The sequence below is a fragment of the Dromaius novaehollandiae genome, chromosome 5 (assembly GCF_036370855.1).
Source record: "Dromaius novaehollandiae isolate bDroNov1 chromosome 5, bDroNov1.hap1, whole genome shotgun sequence".
NCBI classification, from domain to species: domain Eukaryota; kingdom Metazoa; phylum Chordata; class Aves; order Casuariiformes; family Dromaiidae; genus Dromaius; species Dromaius novaehollandiae.
In genome coordinates this window covers 10,839,537-10,855,654 of record NC_088102.1, presented here as the reverse complement: position 1 = coordinate 10,855,654, position 16,118 = coordinate 10,839,537, and the positions used below count along the sequence as shown (strand labels likewise).

Below are 16,118 nucleotides of genomic sequence, written 5' to 3'. Positions count from 1 at the left end.
TCCTTTCAAACGGTTCATCCTCAAGATCATTCACCTAGTGGAAGTGAACGTCACAGTGATTTCTAGATTTCAGATCTGTGCGTCTAGAAGTCACCTTTGGCTTTGCCTGAGGGAAGCATTCACAGAGATGCCTGCCTGGGGACTGGTTCCAGCCCTCCGACAAGAGCAGAGGGACCTCCCTACCCCCTTCTCAGCAGTGTCAAGGGCCACCTGTCCTGAAAAGCCAGTCCCACCAAGCCCTATGATGGGTTTCTCCAGCTGGAGTTTCAACTGCCTGCTGGGATTAATTGAAACTTCCCCCAAAAGTTTCTTCCAAGCAGTCCATTTGTCCTCTTGGAGCTGTTCCTGCCTCAAAACTAAAAGTGTCAGAAACCGTGCCACTGCAGCACCCTGTCCTAAAAGCAAGGACAGGGGTGGTATCCTTCATGCACTGATAAACACCTCAGCCATGCAAGAAGAGGAACAGCGCGAGCATGTCTGGTTTTATCAGCTGGCAGGTATTCACAGAGCTGTCAGATCTGGCTTCACTACTCTCAGTCTTCTTGGATTAAAATTTTAGTTCAGTTATCCTCACCCATACCAGTATAAATCTGGGATACTTCCACAGAAGGCAGCAAGTTAGTAAGAAGAGTCCAACTCCAGATTATTTTCCATTAGGAATGAGAGACCAAATGTAAAGAAAGAGAGAAACAAAGGTCATCAAAACTTTTATGAAGCCCAGTTAGTTAAATTGAGTTTATTTAGAGTCAGTTTCTCTTCCGGCTGGGATGTTGGGCTGCAAACCTGAAAAATCCAGATTTGGTTTGGTGGAATTCAGAATTCCAATTTTAATCCAGTTTAGGAAATATTCTGGTTTGACAGAGGCTTTTAGTTCAAGGTCCTTTTTGTTTTTCAGATCTTCTGAACAGTCATCGTCTGCCTCTCTTTTGTCAACTGATTCTCAAAGTTGGAAACTTTCTGAACTATGTAAGGATTTCTTTTGTCTTGTCCTCCCCCCAGTCATTATGATATGTGGAAGATTCTTCTCCTTTAGGGTTGTAATTCGGATGGACACAGGAGTTATGTTTGCTTTCTTTCTGTCTTGTAGGGAAGTCACACGGGCGATGCTGATGGGTTCAAAATCAGTACTTTACTCAAACTAACAGAAACCAAAGCAAACCAAACCCGCATTACACTGCTCCATCATATTCTGGAGGTACCACTACGAAGTCCTGGGCAATAGGGGAGGGGGAGGATTTTATCACAGATGAACCATTTCTCCTACTCTACTTTCGGTTGATGTAACATACTCATATTCATATCCTCCCTGGCAAGCTACAGTGTTGCAAGTTGAGAGCACTCAATTCACTTAGGCTATCAGTGGCTACCTGTAGGCACTATTTAGCTTAAAGGGAACTCCTTGTGTAAACACTTTTGTCCTGCTTCCCTCTGGCATCTTTCACCACAATTGCTAGAACTTCCTCTTTTTGCTTTTCTGCAATCTGTGCACATCACCATCTCCAAGCCAAAGAACATGTGGCTACCAAAACCATCTTGGCTGATCTGTGCCACCTCAGGCCCTCTGCCTTTTCACTGCCTCTGCTTTCTCCACCAGACTATACTCAACCTTTTCATGATCCCCACCAAGCCCCCATGGCTTTCTTACTTTCTGTATTGCTGGGTTTCTTTTACATTTTCTCCTTGTTCTGCTCTGCTAACCTCATTCATCAAGGTCTCTCAATTCCAGTTATGCATGGTCAAGCCCCTTTTTAGCTCACAGTGGCTTCAGCAAGCATAGCCATGGAAGTAAAGTAGGCAAATAAGAATCGAGCCCTTTTAATGCCTTGCTGGGACCACAGGAGCTGTCAGACTGCATCAAACCAGAGTCCTGCCTCCTGCCATGGCCAACAGTAAGCTAACAGAAGAAAGTAAAAAAAATCCCCAGTAAGATAAGAACAGAGCACAGTAGCAGGTCAGCTTTGCTTTGAACAATGAGTATTTCTAATCTTTCTGCACTTGTGTGTGTGTTTTTATAGTCTGGGATCAATGCCTTACCTCTCTGAACGTGCAGTCCTGTTTTGCTCTGCGAGGCAAAGCAGACTACAGAGAGGGGAGCAGTAGCAGGATGTAGGCCAGGCATCCTTCCTCAGCACTGCTGCCCATTTCTCTTCCCACCTGGCTTCCTCTCTCAGCTCATGGCATACAGTAAACAACATTTCTTTCTCCTGCTTCAGGAAGTAGAAAACAGCCACACGGACCTACTGGAACTGCCAAAGGACCTTGAATATGTTTCAAAAGCAGCAGGGTAACACAGTCTCCTTTCCTTCAAATTAAAAAGTAATAACAAAAAAATCCCGTGCACATCAATAATGTAACAGAAATCAGGACATACACAGCTGTCATAGCACATTAATGAGATAGCATCTTATTTCGTTTTAACCAATTGATTGATGAATGCTGAAACCACTATAATATACGATAGTTCTACAACAGCTGGCAACACTTAGGGGTGAAATTCACAGTTAATACTGCCTCACAGGCCTTTCCCAAAACTGCACTGCTTTTGCATTAGCAGGATCTTCTTAAGTCCAGCTACCCAGGAGCATTTCTGAAGTGTCTTTAACCAGCATGTTCTGAGAACCTAAGCTAATGCCAAGCACTGAGGGGAGCATGGAGGTAGAGAATAACCCTTTGAATGGATGGACTTTTTTTGGCATCCATCTAGTCAATACATGAAATTGTAGGTAGATCTCTCCCCCTTTTTGTAAGTACCATGGAGGAAGTATCATTTTCATGAGCGCGGGCTGCATAAAGAGTTCAGAGCTCAAGATTCAGACAGCTCTACAGTTAGTCAGTGAAGTGGTGGGAAAGAAAGGGACAACCAAGCCACCAGCTCAGACAAGTTCTCTCTTTAGCTGAGGCTATTATGAAGTGAACTAATGGGAGAGTACTATGTTTTTTCAGAATTAACCTTGATATTATACGCTCGGAGTCCAGTGCCAATTTAAAGAAGCTGCTGGAGCTTCAGCGAAAGATCTCATCATCAAATGATGACGTGAAACAACAGTATGAGAAACCTATCCAGGTCAGTGAATGGAGTTCCCTTATATCTTCCACCTTAAACACACACACACATGCACACGCGTGCACAGACACACACACACACACACACACACACACACACACACACACACACACACACATACACACATGCAGCCAGTGCTTTGAACATATGTAGTTGAGGAGATTATATGAGAGGCTGAAAAATTTTGCCGCCAGCTATGCTCTCAGATTTGGAAGTAGTCTGTGATGCACACAACCCATTTGTGTTAATCTGCCACCTCCCACCAGGCCCCAAATATCTTTTGGTAAGGCCATTTCTTAAGGACCCTGCTTGGGCTGCTCTCTGTGCTCTGTTGTGCAACTCCTCACTCCATCTGAGCCAACATGTTTACCCTCAGTGTGAATCACCAGAAGAAATCCCTTCTCTTGGGATTAAGCTTTGTATTAAGCTTTCCATTCCCTCCTAGTGCCACCCCTGTAAACTGGCACAACTCAGTCACCAGCCGCAAAGGCCATCTCAGTTCCTTTGCGCTGCGTAAGATCTGCTACAGTTAAAAAGCAGGGCCCTAGAGCCCTGCTCCAAGTTCTTACATTATCATCCTTTTTTATTTAATTACTCTTCACTCATTATCCTCTGGATGGCATTTTAGTGTGTATACTAAATGCATTTCAGGATAGCATTGATGCCGCCAGAAAGCTGGAAGAGGAATTCGAAACCATTGAAAGGAAGAGAGAAGAACTTGCAAATTATCTCTGTGAAGACCCAAGCAAGTTGTCCTTAGAGGATATATTTAGCACCATGAAGACCTTCAGAGATCTTTTTATCCGAGCCCTGAAGGTTGGCATTTGCGCACACAATGCTGAGCAACCCCAGGACTGGTTCCTGCCTCTGCTCAGATAGATGGGGGTGGGATGTGCACCTGGGCCCTGCAGGGGAAGGGTGCTGGTTACAGCCCCCTCCTTTCAATAGGTGGCATTAGGTCACCCAGTGAATAGGTGTCTGAGCCTCATGGCATCTGCATAGCATTGGTCTGGGTGTAGACAGCAAGACCCCAGCAGAGTATTCCCCATTGACTCCTTCCTGCTAGAGCCTCTCTCTGCCTTGTGTTAACCCCGTGACAGGAGAGGCCCGTGGTTATGTTCTCAAGGTGGTGCCCAGAGCCTGAATGGCAGAGCCAGAACCAGCTCTATTGCCTTTGCCCCGGAAAGTCCAGATTCACAAGAGCATATCAGAGCCAGACTCTGGAGTTTTATGATTTTTCATGCTACTTTGGCTCCAGATTCACAAAGCTGTTCTGGAGTCAAGTGCATGGGTTTTAGAGTATTAGGATTATAAAACTTAATGCTTTCTTCCAACCTGAGCAAATAGGCTTAGAAAGGGGATGTAAAAAGAGCATGTGGTAAAAAGGCCACAAGTGTGGAGCATGTCATGGCTTCAGTAGCTTCCACATTTGTCTCAGCTATTCAGATGATTTGCACTTTGGTAGCTGCATTAGGCAGATCACTGCTGCCACTTGCTAATAGGAATGGGCAGAGTCCTGGGCAAGCCAGTAGTCTCCCTCTCAACCTCTTGGAAAGACAGCACATAATCTTAGGACCTGTTTTTATTTACTGAGATCACTTTGTCTTCATTGGCTTTTCTACCAGATAATTAGCCAACCTTCTCATGCCCCCTGTTACCTAACTGCAGGAAAACAAGGACAGAAAGGAGCAAGCTGCAAAAGCAGAAAAGAGGAAGAAACAACTGGAAGAAGAAGAATCTAAGAGACAGAAGGGAGAAAATGGAAAAGTCAGTAAGTATCTGAAAGGGTTTCATTAAAGAGAGATGGACATGTCATCCCAAACTGGTTGGGAGAGCTGATAGGAGCTTTTTTCTGTTCTTGCTTTAATGGACCAAAAATGGTAGTTTATTTTGTGGGTTTCCAGGTGCTGGCTCACTGAAGGCTTTTAGGTGTCTTACAACCATAGCTAAGAGTTGCCTTTCCAGTTACAGCTGGGCCAAGAACTTAACTTTTATTTTTCTGACTGAACGGGGGAGGAAAAATCTCAGATTGAAACATTTCAGTTATTTGAACTTTTTTGGTTTCAAACAAAGCTTTTGAATCCCAAATCTAGCCAGATACACTTGACTTTTTCCTCCCAAATCCCCAGAGCACTTAAGTAGTCTCACCCCAGTTTACCAGAGATTACAGAAGTTCCAAAAATATTGCAGATAACTTAAATCTGCCTTTTTGTGGCTGGAAATTAAAGGCACATCTGAAAAGTAAAACTGGAAGAAGCTAAGAGGAAAGAAAGATCAAGATCATTTTGTTCCCATTAAAAAAAACAAAAAGAAAAACAGCCCCACCAACATGGATAGCAAATAGGATGTGTTTCAAGGTCTTGGCACAGCAGACATCACTAGGCACAGGTCAGGGAAGAGTATGCACCAGTCTGCAGTGGCTGGGGCTTTGGGCTTGGCCCTCTGACTTCAGCTCGGACAAGCTGCAGTGGCAGTGTGGAATGCCCTGAGTGACAGCCCAAGGCACTCAGGTAAGGGACAAAGCCAAAGTGCACCTTAGGTCTGCTGAACCCTGGAGCTTGGTTGTGGTTTCTTCCTGCAGGACCTATGGCCCTGTCCCAGGGGCTGGTCCACAGCCAGGTTTCACCTCAGCGCTTTTGTCCCTCTGTCATTCACACCAGGCAGCAGGCAGGAGCGGCAGGATAGCACTGATGCACCTGCCCATGGGCAGGGCAGAGTCGGAGGCCTTCTGCCCTGGTTCGTGGGGCACGTGTTAACACTCATCTCTCTATCGTAGTTAAGAAGGGAGTGGTGAAGCAGGAGGACGTGTGCATCATCGATGCACTGCTGGCCGACATAAGGAAAGGGTTCACGCTGAGGAAGACAAAGAACAGAAGCGAGGCGGATGCACTTTCTAAAACCTTGCCAGCGGAGAGCCCAGAGGAAAACCAGCCTGGTAAGGACACGGACCTGACTTTACCTGCAGCTATTCATTCCCATCTGCCTCTGGGCCTGAGCCAAACACATGCAAGAAGTTTCCAGCATTTGCATTTGGGGCATTTTATTTAAGAAGGCTCTACAGCCGGAGCAATAGAGAAGCAGAGCAGAGAGCCCTGCGCTGCTGTCAGCCACGCCTGCCCCTGAATTAGCATTCATCATAGCATGGCCTTGTGCCCACACTGACGAACCCTCTGAGAGGCATGGCCCATGGCTCAGCCACCATACCATGCTGACGGGGCTCTGATGCTTCTAGACCCACACTGGTGTCATCCTCACACTGGTGTGATACCCACATGAGGTCCCCCGTGCCATTGAGTCTCATTAACACAGCTTGTCACTTGTCTGGAAATCACTGCACCATGCCACAAGTCCACATTTGGGTGTCTAAAGCAGCCCTTAAAAAGGGGGCTATAAAAACCCTTTGCAAAAGGATCCAAATCCCAAGACTTTTAGGTACTTGTTAGGAGACAGCCCAAGAAGGCTTCAGTTCTTTTTTTTTTGCTCATGAGCTCAGCGCCAACACTTAGTGCACATTAGATGAGGACAGGGGCCTTGGAGTCCAACCGAGGTGACCACAAAGGGTGTAATAGGGCATGTCACTGTGCTAAGGAAGCAGTTCATCTTTGGCTGTATGATAAAATGGTCCTGCCTATGCATAGCTGCTTTAGGTTCAACATGCCCTGTGCAGGCAGCTGCAAGCTTGTATCCCAGTGACAGAAACACCTTGGTTGATTTCAAGTGTAATTCTGTAGCTGTGCCTGATCATGTGTTTTTTGTTTAAAGGAAAGAGCATTAAAGATCCACAAGCAGCAGGAAAACAAATCAATGATAAGAAAAAGCAAACCAGCAATGATCATCCCTCAGAAAGCACCCCTGCCTCAGCCACTGCCCTAACAGAGACAGGTAAAGATGTTACAAATGTCTCTTCTTCAAATCAGGCGTTGTCTAAAGAAAATGCTGAAGGAAATTTGCCACCAGAGTGCCGAACTGAAGGCCCATCTGTAAGCTCGACAGAAGTTGATGGGGCTGGTCAGCCCAAGCAGGGAGCAGGCATGCAGCAGGCAGATGGCTTGGCAAGCCTCCAGGAGAGCACAAAGAGTGGCACCATCACCTTCTCTGCCACCAGTATAGGCACTGGAATAAAGTTTGTGAGCAGCAGTGTGAGCACTGTTTTGAGAGACCAGCTCAATGAGTCCATCTCAGAAGACCAGGACAACGAATCCCATCCTGATGGCTCAGAGAACATCAGGCCAGCTAACAAGCAGATAATCCAGCCAAGCAATTCCCGGCTAAGCGAGAATGGAGTAGATCCTGGCAGTGCTCAGTCCACTCCCTTTGATGAGGCTCATCAGGCAGAGTCAAAAGAGATGGCGAAGGAAAATGAAGACCCTGGTACAGACTCACTTTTGGACACCTCTCAAGAGAAGTCCTTCTCGGAGGAGCCAGCCACCGATTCTTCCTGTTCAGCAACGCTTCCCCCTGGACAAACTTACAGTGACAGGGAAAAGCAAAGAACGTCTGGGAAACGGAAAAAGAAGAAGAGGCACAGCAAAAGCTACACAGGTAGCCTATTTTATATATCGTGTTCTGGGACTGAGTTAAATCAGGGAGACTTCCTAGTATCTTTGCATATATCTGTTCCTCCCCACTTAGAGGTCCAGTGCTGTCCATAGGAGGCCCCCTGCCCCTAGAGCAACTCTGTTTAGTGGAGTCATTATTTTATCTGAAAAAGGTTTAAAAAGAAAACACAAGCATTGTTCATTCTCTTGACATTTATAAGTTGTTTATAAAAGAGTAATGATGAATCAATAATTAAAAAGCCCATTACGCATATGCAGTAAAGATAGCAATAAGCACATCTGTCAAACATGCTGAAGACAGCTACAAGCCATGGTTATGTGCAAACAAGAGCTCCATTAGACTCCAGAGCAGTGATTAAGAGCAGTTAATACTGGGTACTTAATCAGCGATCACCCCCTCTCTACTATTTATAAACGCATAAAGCCAGCAACATCAGCACTGCTGTGATTTTTTTCCCCTCATAAGCCTTGTTGCAAGAGCTTTTTGCCTGCAGTAACTGGAAAACATGCCCCAAGTGTACTTCAGGGAGCTCCTTCTTAACATCGGGCCTTTGAGCTGCAGGACAGGGGTACAAAGCCAACAAGTAAAAATAGTTCCTGATGCTTGTGCAAAGGATTGTATTCAGCAGGCTGAATCGATCCCTTGTCCTGGGCGGCTCACTCATTCAGGAGAGAGCAGGTCGCCCCTTGCCTGTTCTCCTTGCTCCCTTCCAGCAGGAACCACGGCCCATCGGAAAGATGGAGCCCACCCATGTCTCAGCCTGATGGCAAGCATGCACAGTCTGTCCCAAATCCTGGGAAGTATTTCCAAGTCCCTCAGATTCAACAGAGCTGGAGCCACCCTTGGGTGGATATTTTATCCCAAAATAGAGGGTTTAACTCATAAGGGAGACACTAGGGTCTGTCAGCCTTTTGATAGATACAATATACTGTCCAAAGCCTGTTTTCTGCAAGATCCTGGGATCAAGCAAATGGGCAGGCAAGTGGTGGAAAAAGGAATTTTTCCTTCCAAAGAAGGTGGAGGAGAAAGGAAAAGAGAGTTCAAATACCAACTGCTGAGGAAGACAACATGATCCGAGCATCTACCACAAAGGGGCTTACGCCTATGTTGCTGGCATGCCTCAGGGCCATAATCATTTCTGTTTCTAAACAGGGCAGTTTCCCCTACTTAAAAACATGCCACAAAACAGAAGTGGTTTCCCAGAGCAGTGGTTCCCAAACTTTCGTTCTCCTGAGGCTTTTCTGGAATGGGAATAAATTTCTACTAGATCTCTTATTTTCCACCTGACCCCGATTTCCCCTTCCCTGACAGCTGCAGGTGCCCTCCCTGCCCCATAGCTTCTCTGTTCCTAAAACCGGCAGAAGTGGAGAGGCTGAGGATGGAGGGAATTCCTCAGCCTGCCCTTCCCAGGAGGTAATAGAAGAAGCTGCAGCAAAGGGAACACCCCACACTCCCAGGTCTCACAATGCTTTCCTGACATCTGTAATGAATATTTCTGGCTGGAGGAACAGACACCCCACAAAAGTCTTGGGGGTCCCTAGGCACCCTGGGATTGCATTTTAAGAACCTCTGTGCTACTAGGTAATGGGTTTATCCTAAGAAGTTTCCTGTTACATTTGCCTTGCATGATCACATATATTTAGTGTGTCTCTTTCATTTAAAAGCAGAGGTTGACACTGATACTGGAGATAAAACAAAAAAAGGTTGTGTGGTACACTGAGGTATGTAAACTTGCAAAGGCATTTTTTTGTGAACTAACCATAGCATTGGGACTTTACAAACTTAATCAGTACTTGGCATATCAGTTAAGCTTTTTGTCTTTGTGTCTAATCACAAATACGTTTAAAACAAATTTGTTACTGATTCTTACTCTCCGGGGGTTGATCTTGCGTTGAGTGGAGTCAGTGCTGCTCTCCCCACCACACAGGGTCACTCCCACGTGTCTGTCTTCTGCGTCAGCAGCAGCCAACCTGCCTTTCCCTACGGATAATCAAAAGTTGTTATTCTAACCAAGTGAATCCAGCTTCATGTGATAAACAACGTCTTTGCTTCGATCCAGTTATTTTCTCAAAAACTGTAAAAATGCAATTTCAGTACACACTTCTTGCAAAAAACGTTTGGTTTGCCTTCAGGGTAGCCCCTGTTTAAGTATGGGTATTTGGTATATAGAATAAAATGGTGGATCTGCAGAGAAATACTGTTTGGGGCAAGATACCAGCTCCAGCTCAACGCCAAATTCAATTTCAGAATCCTGATTTGGCACACAAATAGTTGGAGCAAATAGACCATGTGCATTCATACAGCTTTCAGGGATGGAGAGGGGAGATTATTTTGTTTCAACAACAAAAAAGAAAAAAGAAAGAAAACACATGTAAACTCAGTTTCAAACAAGAACATGTGTATCATATCCCCTGCATCCTTCACTGATGTTGGGAACATACAGTTGCTCATCACAAGACAACTTTGCGAGTCTCGCCCATAAGACTTTTATGAAAGTTTGCCTGTATTTATAGCAAGTGGAAAGAAAAGCAAGAAGCAGAAACAAAACATCCACTGTACTGAAATTGCATAGTTACTTGTTGTCCTTTCCACTCCATCTCTTATGAAATGAATCAATAATGCCAAATCTCTCTCAGTCTCATTTCATGAAAGGAACGTGTTTGCTTCTCAGCATCCCCCGAGTCTGGGTACGTGAGCCAAGCGGGGCTGTGCTGCTCCCCTGCAGCCTGGGGCCCACCGCCTCCGTCCCCTCTCTTGGGAGGCTGGAACGGATGAGGCTCGGCAGGATTTCCACGTAGGATTAATTTTGCCCTGCACTTGCAGCCTGATCTGTGGCAACAGAAAATGAGCTCTCTTGTGGGTAGTTGCACTCCAGGCTACTCCTGGCCTCCTCTTGGCCCCTTTTGTGCCACACCACAGATTTACATCAAGAGGGAGAGGAAAGTTGTTTTATTTAAGAATCCTAATGAAGATTTACAGCAAGAGCAGAAAATAGTAGCCATGAGGCAGAGGTAAGAAGCAGGCCAGGACCAGTGATCGTACTAGACAGAGAGGGAAGCTGAAACTGTGAGTTAGGTATAACACTGAATATGTATGTTTTATGCAGAGAGATTCCATGCAGGCTTGAAAAGGAATCGTATTTGAAAAAAAAAAAAAAAAAAGTCACTAGTTGCTTTGAATTCTCCTTTGGAGACATAGGAAAGCAGCAGAGAGGGATGCATTGAAAAGTAGTACCTTTATGAAGTGGCTGAGTAACTTCAGGCAGGAAGGCAGGAGTTTAAGCACACCCTTGAAACACAACGCCCAGCTGCGGCCGTATCCCGCCGGCAGTGCCCTCGAGTGCTCCAGCACTGGGAGGACAGGGACGAGCAGCCCCTTCAAATCTGCAATTCCCTTTTTTCCTCTCCTCCCACCTTTATGCCATTTGCGCATATATATTAAAAAAGCAAAGGGATCAGTATCCGCCTGCAAAGAGACGACAGGGTTTGAGAATCAATGTTTTTGTTTTGTTTTAATTTAATTCTAGAGAACCAGATGTTTCACCTCCCCTCCTGCAGGCTCAGCGTTGCTGGCGGGCTGTGTACTAATGGACCACAGGAATGTAATCAGGCTAATGTTTGTCTTCCTGTATGGCCTTTGCCTTCATGTCTGTCCTTAGAAATGGCATTTCCTTCAGTTATTATGTGGGACAGGACCTTAAAAATGACAGTATACAGTCCTGTCTTCTGGCAGTCCCAGCTCCCTCAAGAAACACCTCTGGGCAGCTGGGGGACGACACACGGGCACAGGAGCAGGACTGGACTCAGCACTGCAATTTTTCTACATTTGGCTCAGCAGGAGCAGGACTGGACTCAGCACTGCAATTTTTCTACATTTGGCTCAGCAGGAAATTTCGTTTGTGCCCTGTGAATCTCTCTTCCCTCCAGCCAGGACCCAGCTGTGCTTGCCCTTATAACATGCAAGCTGGGCAGATGCCCCACATCCGTATGAAATGCCAAATAAAGATTTCATTTCACAACGGTTTACAATGACACCCCTGCCTAAACCACCAGCAAAAAAAAAAACAGCTCCCCGTTCAGAGGCAACAGAGTCAGCCTTTAAATTTAGTAAGTTTAGTAATTTAAAATGTAGAAGCATATTGCAACGTTCTTCTTGGAAAACACAAGATTCATGTTACTGGATTGAACTGGTGCCTAGCTGCAAAGCAAAGTTGGCTAAACTCTTGAACACTAGAATTAGTTCTGTAAATGTACATGAGGGTTTTATTAAGCAAATAAAAATTTAGATTACCAATTTTTAGCTTATCTGCTGGTTTCTCTAGTAGCACCCTGACCGTTAGGTACCCACACATGCAAAACCGCACAGCTTAATTTTTATAGTTGTGAATACTTTGTGTTTGCTTCTCCTCCTGCAGGTGTCACAGCAAGGCAGAAGAAATAACCGAAACCCGGTGAAAGGCTAACAACCCCCCCAGTGCTGCCAGTCTCGCGGAAGCGAAGTTCTGCCATACCCACACTCCACTCGCGGTCACCTTCGCTGTAACTGGATGCAAAGCTTCTCCTCACGCAGGCTTTTACTCCCTGCCTGAAGGCCCAAAGCACCTCCCTGGAGACTTGAGCACCTTCAGCCCGTGCCTTACGTGTCCTCCGCCGAGGCCTGGTGCTGCGAGCGCTCCGCGCCCAGACACCTGTCGAGACGCGGGGACTCTGTGCGCGGAGGGTTGACAGGGCCAGACCTCGAACAAACTCTTCTTCAAGCCAAATCTTTCAGCTTGTTCTTAGGGCAAGCTCCTCTTGAAACGATAGTTGAGCGTGGCCCAACAAAGCCCTGCAGCATTTAGCCCTCTGAGGAATTTTAAAAACAGCAGTGCCTCGACTAAATTAAGGATATGAATTAAGCACTTGTTGCACTGTCCCAGGTGGAAGTTGCTCCTTCATTGCCCACTGACAATTTATATCGGAGCAGGTCCAAGACACAGTTCAGACAAATGTATTTTCCCACTCATTTAAAGCAAGGGAGATCAGTCATAGAAATAAAGTGTATGTATTTTATTAAACACATGACCATATAAAAAGTGTCTGGTTCCCACCTATGCTTATGTGCCATGAAGTGTAAGCACATCAGTAGTCTTGCAGTAGTCTCACGTACAGCTACATGCATAAGCCTTTGGAGAACCAGGGCCCAAATTCCTGTTATTAAAGCAGCAGAAAGAGGTTTTCCAGGTCGCTCTATTAGCTACATTTTCAGTTTGTCCTTTAGTAAATCTCTGGGTTTGAATATCATGCTCAGCTGCTTGCACTCAAAAGTAGTCTTTGTGTTCAAGCTGCAGAACGGGTAGTTTCATGTTATCTTGCTTTAAAACTGGGAATGTGCAGTATTGTGTTTTAAAAATGCAGAGCTTTGTTTCTCAATTAAGTTTTGTAATAACTTTGTATCATAGTTTTGTACATAGTTGTCAATTTAAAATTCCGTATGTTAAGCATATGGTGTGATACTGTGCTGAAACATGAATCAAGTGGAAGAGATTGTTACATTTAAGAACTATGCCTTTATATGATAACTCACTGTGTGTAGACTAATGTTCAGGCTAAAGCTTATTTTGCTTTGCTTTATAGGACTCGTAATCCATTTACTGAGAACTTTGCTGGACTAAGTTAGGAGTTGAACCAAGAATTACGTCACTGATAACTTTTAACAGCATTGTTACGAACATTTTGAGAATTGGTTAGCAAAAGCAAGGATCAGTTTAGAGTAGACACGTTGCAGGTTCAGTTCCCAAGATCCTGGGGGGCAGCACAGCCCCACTGCAGCTGAAATCAGATGCCCCGCTAGCGGAGGGAGGCAGAGCTCCACCATTTCTGGCAGAACTGCATAACCCACCCAGGTTTGACTTGCAGTACGAACACTATCACATTTACAGGTCTACCCTTTTCTCTTTTTTCCAGTCTCAGAACACATCACCCAAGTATCAGTCCTTTTGCTCTCATTACTCCATTTTTCATGCTCTCTGATTAGAGCCCAGGCTACAAAAATCTGACTATCAAACATGTTTACCCAGCAGCTTTACAACCTCCACGTTTCCATCAGGAGCCTGCAGCCCAGGCTAGCAGCGAGCAGCCAGTCTCCTCCAGCCCACACTGCTGTTTTACCAAAGGAACAGAATCATTTTGAGATTTAGGACTAGGGAACAAAGAAGCTACCCTGGTGTTACATAGGAAGCCTTACCTGCTGATGCCCCAGGCAGGCTGGTTTCTTCAGATGCTGCAGCAAGTGTCCACATCTCACTCTGGTCTTTCAGCTACTGCCATTTGCATCTGAAGAGAAAAACCCTTTTCACAGGGCCAGGGATTTTATTTCTCTGCATTCCTAGCTTGGCCTTCAAGGAAACAGCATTTGGCATTGTCCTTCCACCTCCATCAAGAGTTTGCTGAGAACTGGGTTATTCTGAGCCACTGCTGGTTCTTTGTTCTGCAGTCATCTGTGAAAGCTATATTAAATTATCTGTACAATGACATCCCAATTAGCAGGTCAAAGTACAGCACTTACTTAGAATTATTACTTAAAAGCAGCTCTGCTTCCCTTACAGAGATTTTTTAACAAGAACAAGAGGGCAGAATCCGAGCAGGTCAAAAGAAGATGTCCAACCAGGATTTGCTCCACTTGTAACGTTTAAGTAAAGCTCATGATCCTAAAGATTTTTCAGTGATAGTTGTAAGCTCAAACTAATTGCTGGAAAAACAATGGCACTTGCAGCTCCTTCAACAGGTCTGTGCTCATTTAAGCCAACAGTGAGTTTGGACCTCAAAAAAAATTATTGTAGTATATTACAGCAAAGGCACATGGAGTCCATTATATAAAACAGCCTGTGAATACCACAAGTCTCTAGCTGTCAAATAACTGCGTATTCCTAATTAAACATCAGCTATATGATAAAACCAAGCTATGGAAGAAATGAGCAGAAGTCTTTTCCAAACACTTCACCAGAATTTGGGTATGTTTAAGGGGATGGATTTTCAGGTTTTGGTTTCGCTTTGTTTTTTTTTAATTTCAATAATGAAAATATTTCAAAATTTAGAATAAAAGAAGTCAAAGTAATTGACACCTTTCCTTTCTTTTGTGGGGATGGTGAGGGCCCAAATCGTTTTTATGGTTTCTCTTAATAGAATAATACTTCACAATTAAGCTATGTTCTAGTTCTGGATTCCAACCAGAATTGCTTATTAACACCATTTTACTGCACAGTTAAAAATCTTTTTCCTTAAGTGAAAAGAAAGACAAACCAAAAAAGACCTCCACCCTATTCGAAAAAGCTATTGCTGTAATCTTCACTCACACTGTGTCAGTGGTGGAGGTGCTTCCTCCTCCTGTTGTGCCCTGGCTCTTGTTGAAGGCCCTGATCATGCAGAGACTTGGCTACAGTACTCCAGATCACAGTAAAGTCAGTGTAACCTCCAGTGTACGTAAAGTCAAGCCACTGTAGGTCTTTGCAGGATAAGGCCCTTAAAATAGAAATATCCTTGGAGCAGGGACTTCGTCAGACAACCTGGTGAATCTTACTTGACCCATTACCGCCCAAAGTTGCCAGCGTTGCCCTCTGCCAGAGATTACTGGCCTGCGGTGGGATCTGCAGGAACATTAGCTCACGTCTGCTGCTCAGTGCTGCAATGCTGGATCCCAGCCTCCAGCCCTGGTGCAGGTACCAGTGCGCCGTGCTTGGAACATATCTGGACTTTCTGCACCTCCAAAACTGCGCCAATGCCATTCAGCTAGAGTGTACCACTTGGTCCCCATTTACATTCGGTATAGCTGCAGGGGCTGGGAGATACCTCTGTTCTGTTTGGGAAGGGACAGGATAAAATTCAAATTAAAGGAAAAATATTAGGAGTGCCTTTCAGGAAAATTAACCAATTTTCATCTGTCTAAACATAAAGCCTAGATCTACATATTTCTGGCTTTCTGTACACAGTGCAGGCTTTGAGTGCAACATATAAGCTTACCAGTAATAAAATTAGTACCATGCCAATCCTATCTCTATAAATATATATGTTAACAACCACAGCAATGAAATACAGGTGAACATGTTAGTCATGGGGATTATGTTCACTCGCTGCATCTGAGAGCAAATTCATCCATGAACTACCCAAAGACAAACTCTATCACAACCCATGTTTTGTTCAGTCACATCACACTCAAGATGTAGGCATCCTATGAAAAACAGTTTTCCATATCTAGAACCTTGACTACAGAGGGAAAAAGGAGGCCGTAATAGTGAACAGGGCTGCTCAGGTATTTGTAATTGCTATGTAGTGACAATCTCCCAGAATAACTACTGTTTGCAAGATTGGCAGTGGCAACGTAGCTCTGTGGTTAAAAAAGGAAAACAGCTGTGAAGTTTTGTGACACCTACAGCTGCCTGCAGAGGTCTAGGTGCAGACCACAGCTTAACTACATGTAGACAAATGACAACCAGCACATGGTAAACTCTTCCAAACCA

At 44.9% G+C, this 16,118-nt stretch overlaps 1 protein-coding gene across 8 annotated transcripts in view; it reads left to right on the top strand.

Annotated features, from left to right (window-relative positions):
- LOC112990649 (inverted formin 2) overlaps window positions 1-14,719 on the top strand; it is a 45,597-nt gene extending 30,878 nt beyond the window's left edge. For 5 of the 8 annotated variants that reach the window (XM_064512015.1, XM_064512011.1, XM_064512014.1 and 2 more), the window contains exons 14-23: window positions 896-966; window positions 1,088-1,195; window positions 2,214-2,284; window positions 2,944-3,064; window positions 3,716-3,880; window positions 4,733-4,835; window positions 5,841-5,999; window positions 6,827-7,606; window positions 9,289-9,345; window positions 12,039-14,719. In XM_064512015.1, coding sequence (XP_064368085.1) covers window positions 896-966; window positions 1,088-1,195; window positions 2,214-2,284; window positions 2,944-3,064; window positions 3,716-3,880; window positions 4,733-4,835; window positions 5,841-5,999; window positions 6,827-7,606; window positions 9,289-9,344 — 1,634 coding nt within the window. In that variant the 3' untranslated portion in view covers window position 9,345; window positions 12,039-14,719. The remainder of the gene's footprint in view (window positions 1-895; window positions 967-1,087; window positions 1,196-2,213; window positions 2,285-2,943; window positions 3,065-3,715; window positions 3,881-4,732; window positions 4,836-5,840; window positions 6,000-6,826; window positions 7,607-9,288; window positions 9,346-12,038) is intronic. The other 3 variants (XM_064512012.1, XM_026112523.2, XM_064512013.1) reach the window with 3 other exon arrangements.
- The last annotated feature ends 1,399 nt before the right edge of the window (window positions 14,720-16,118 follow it).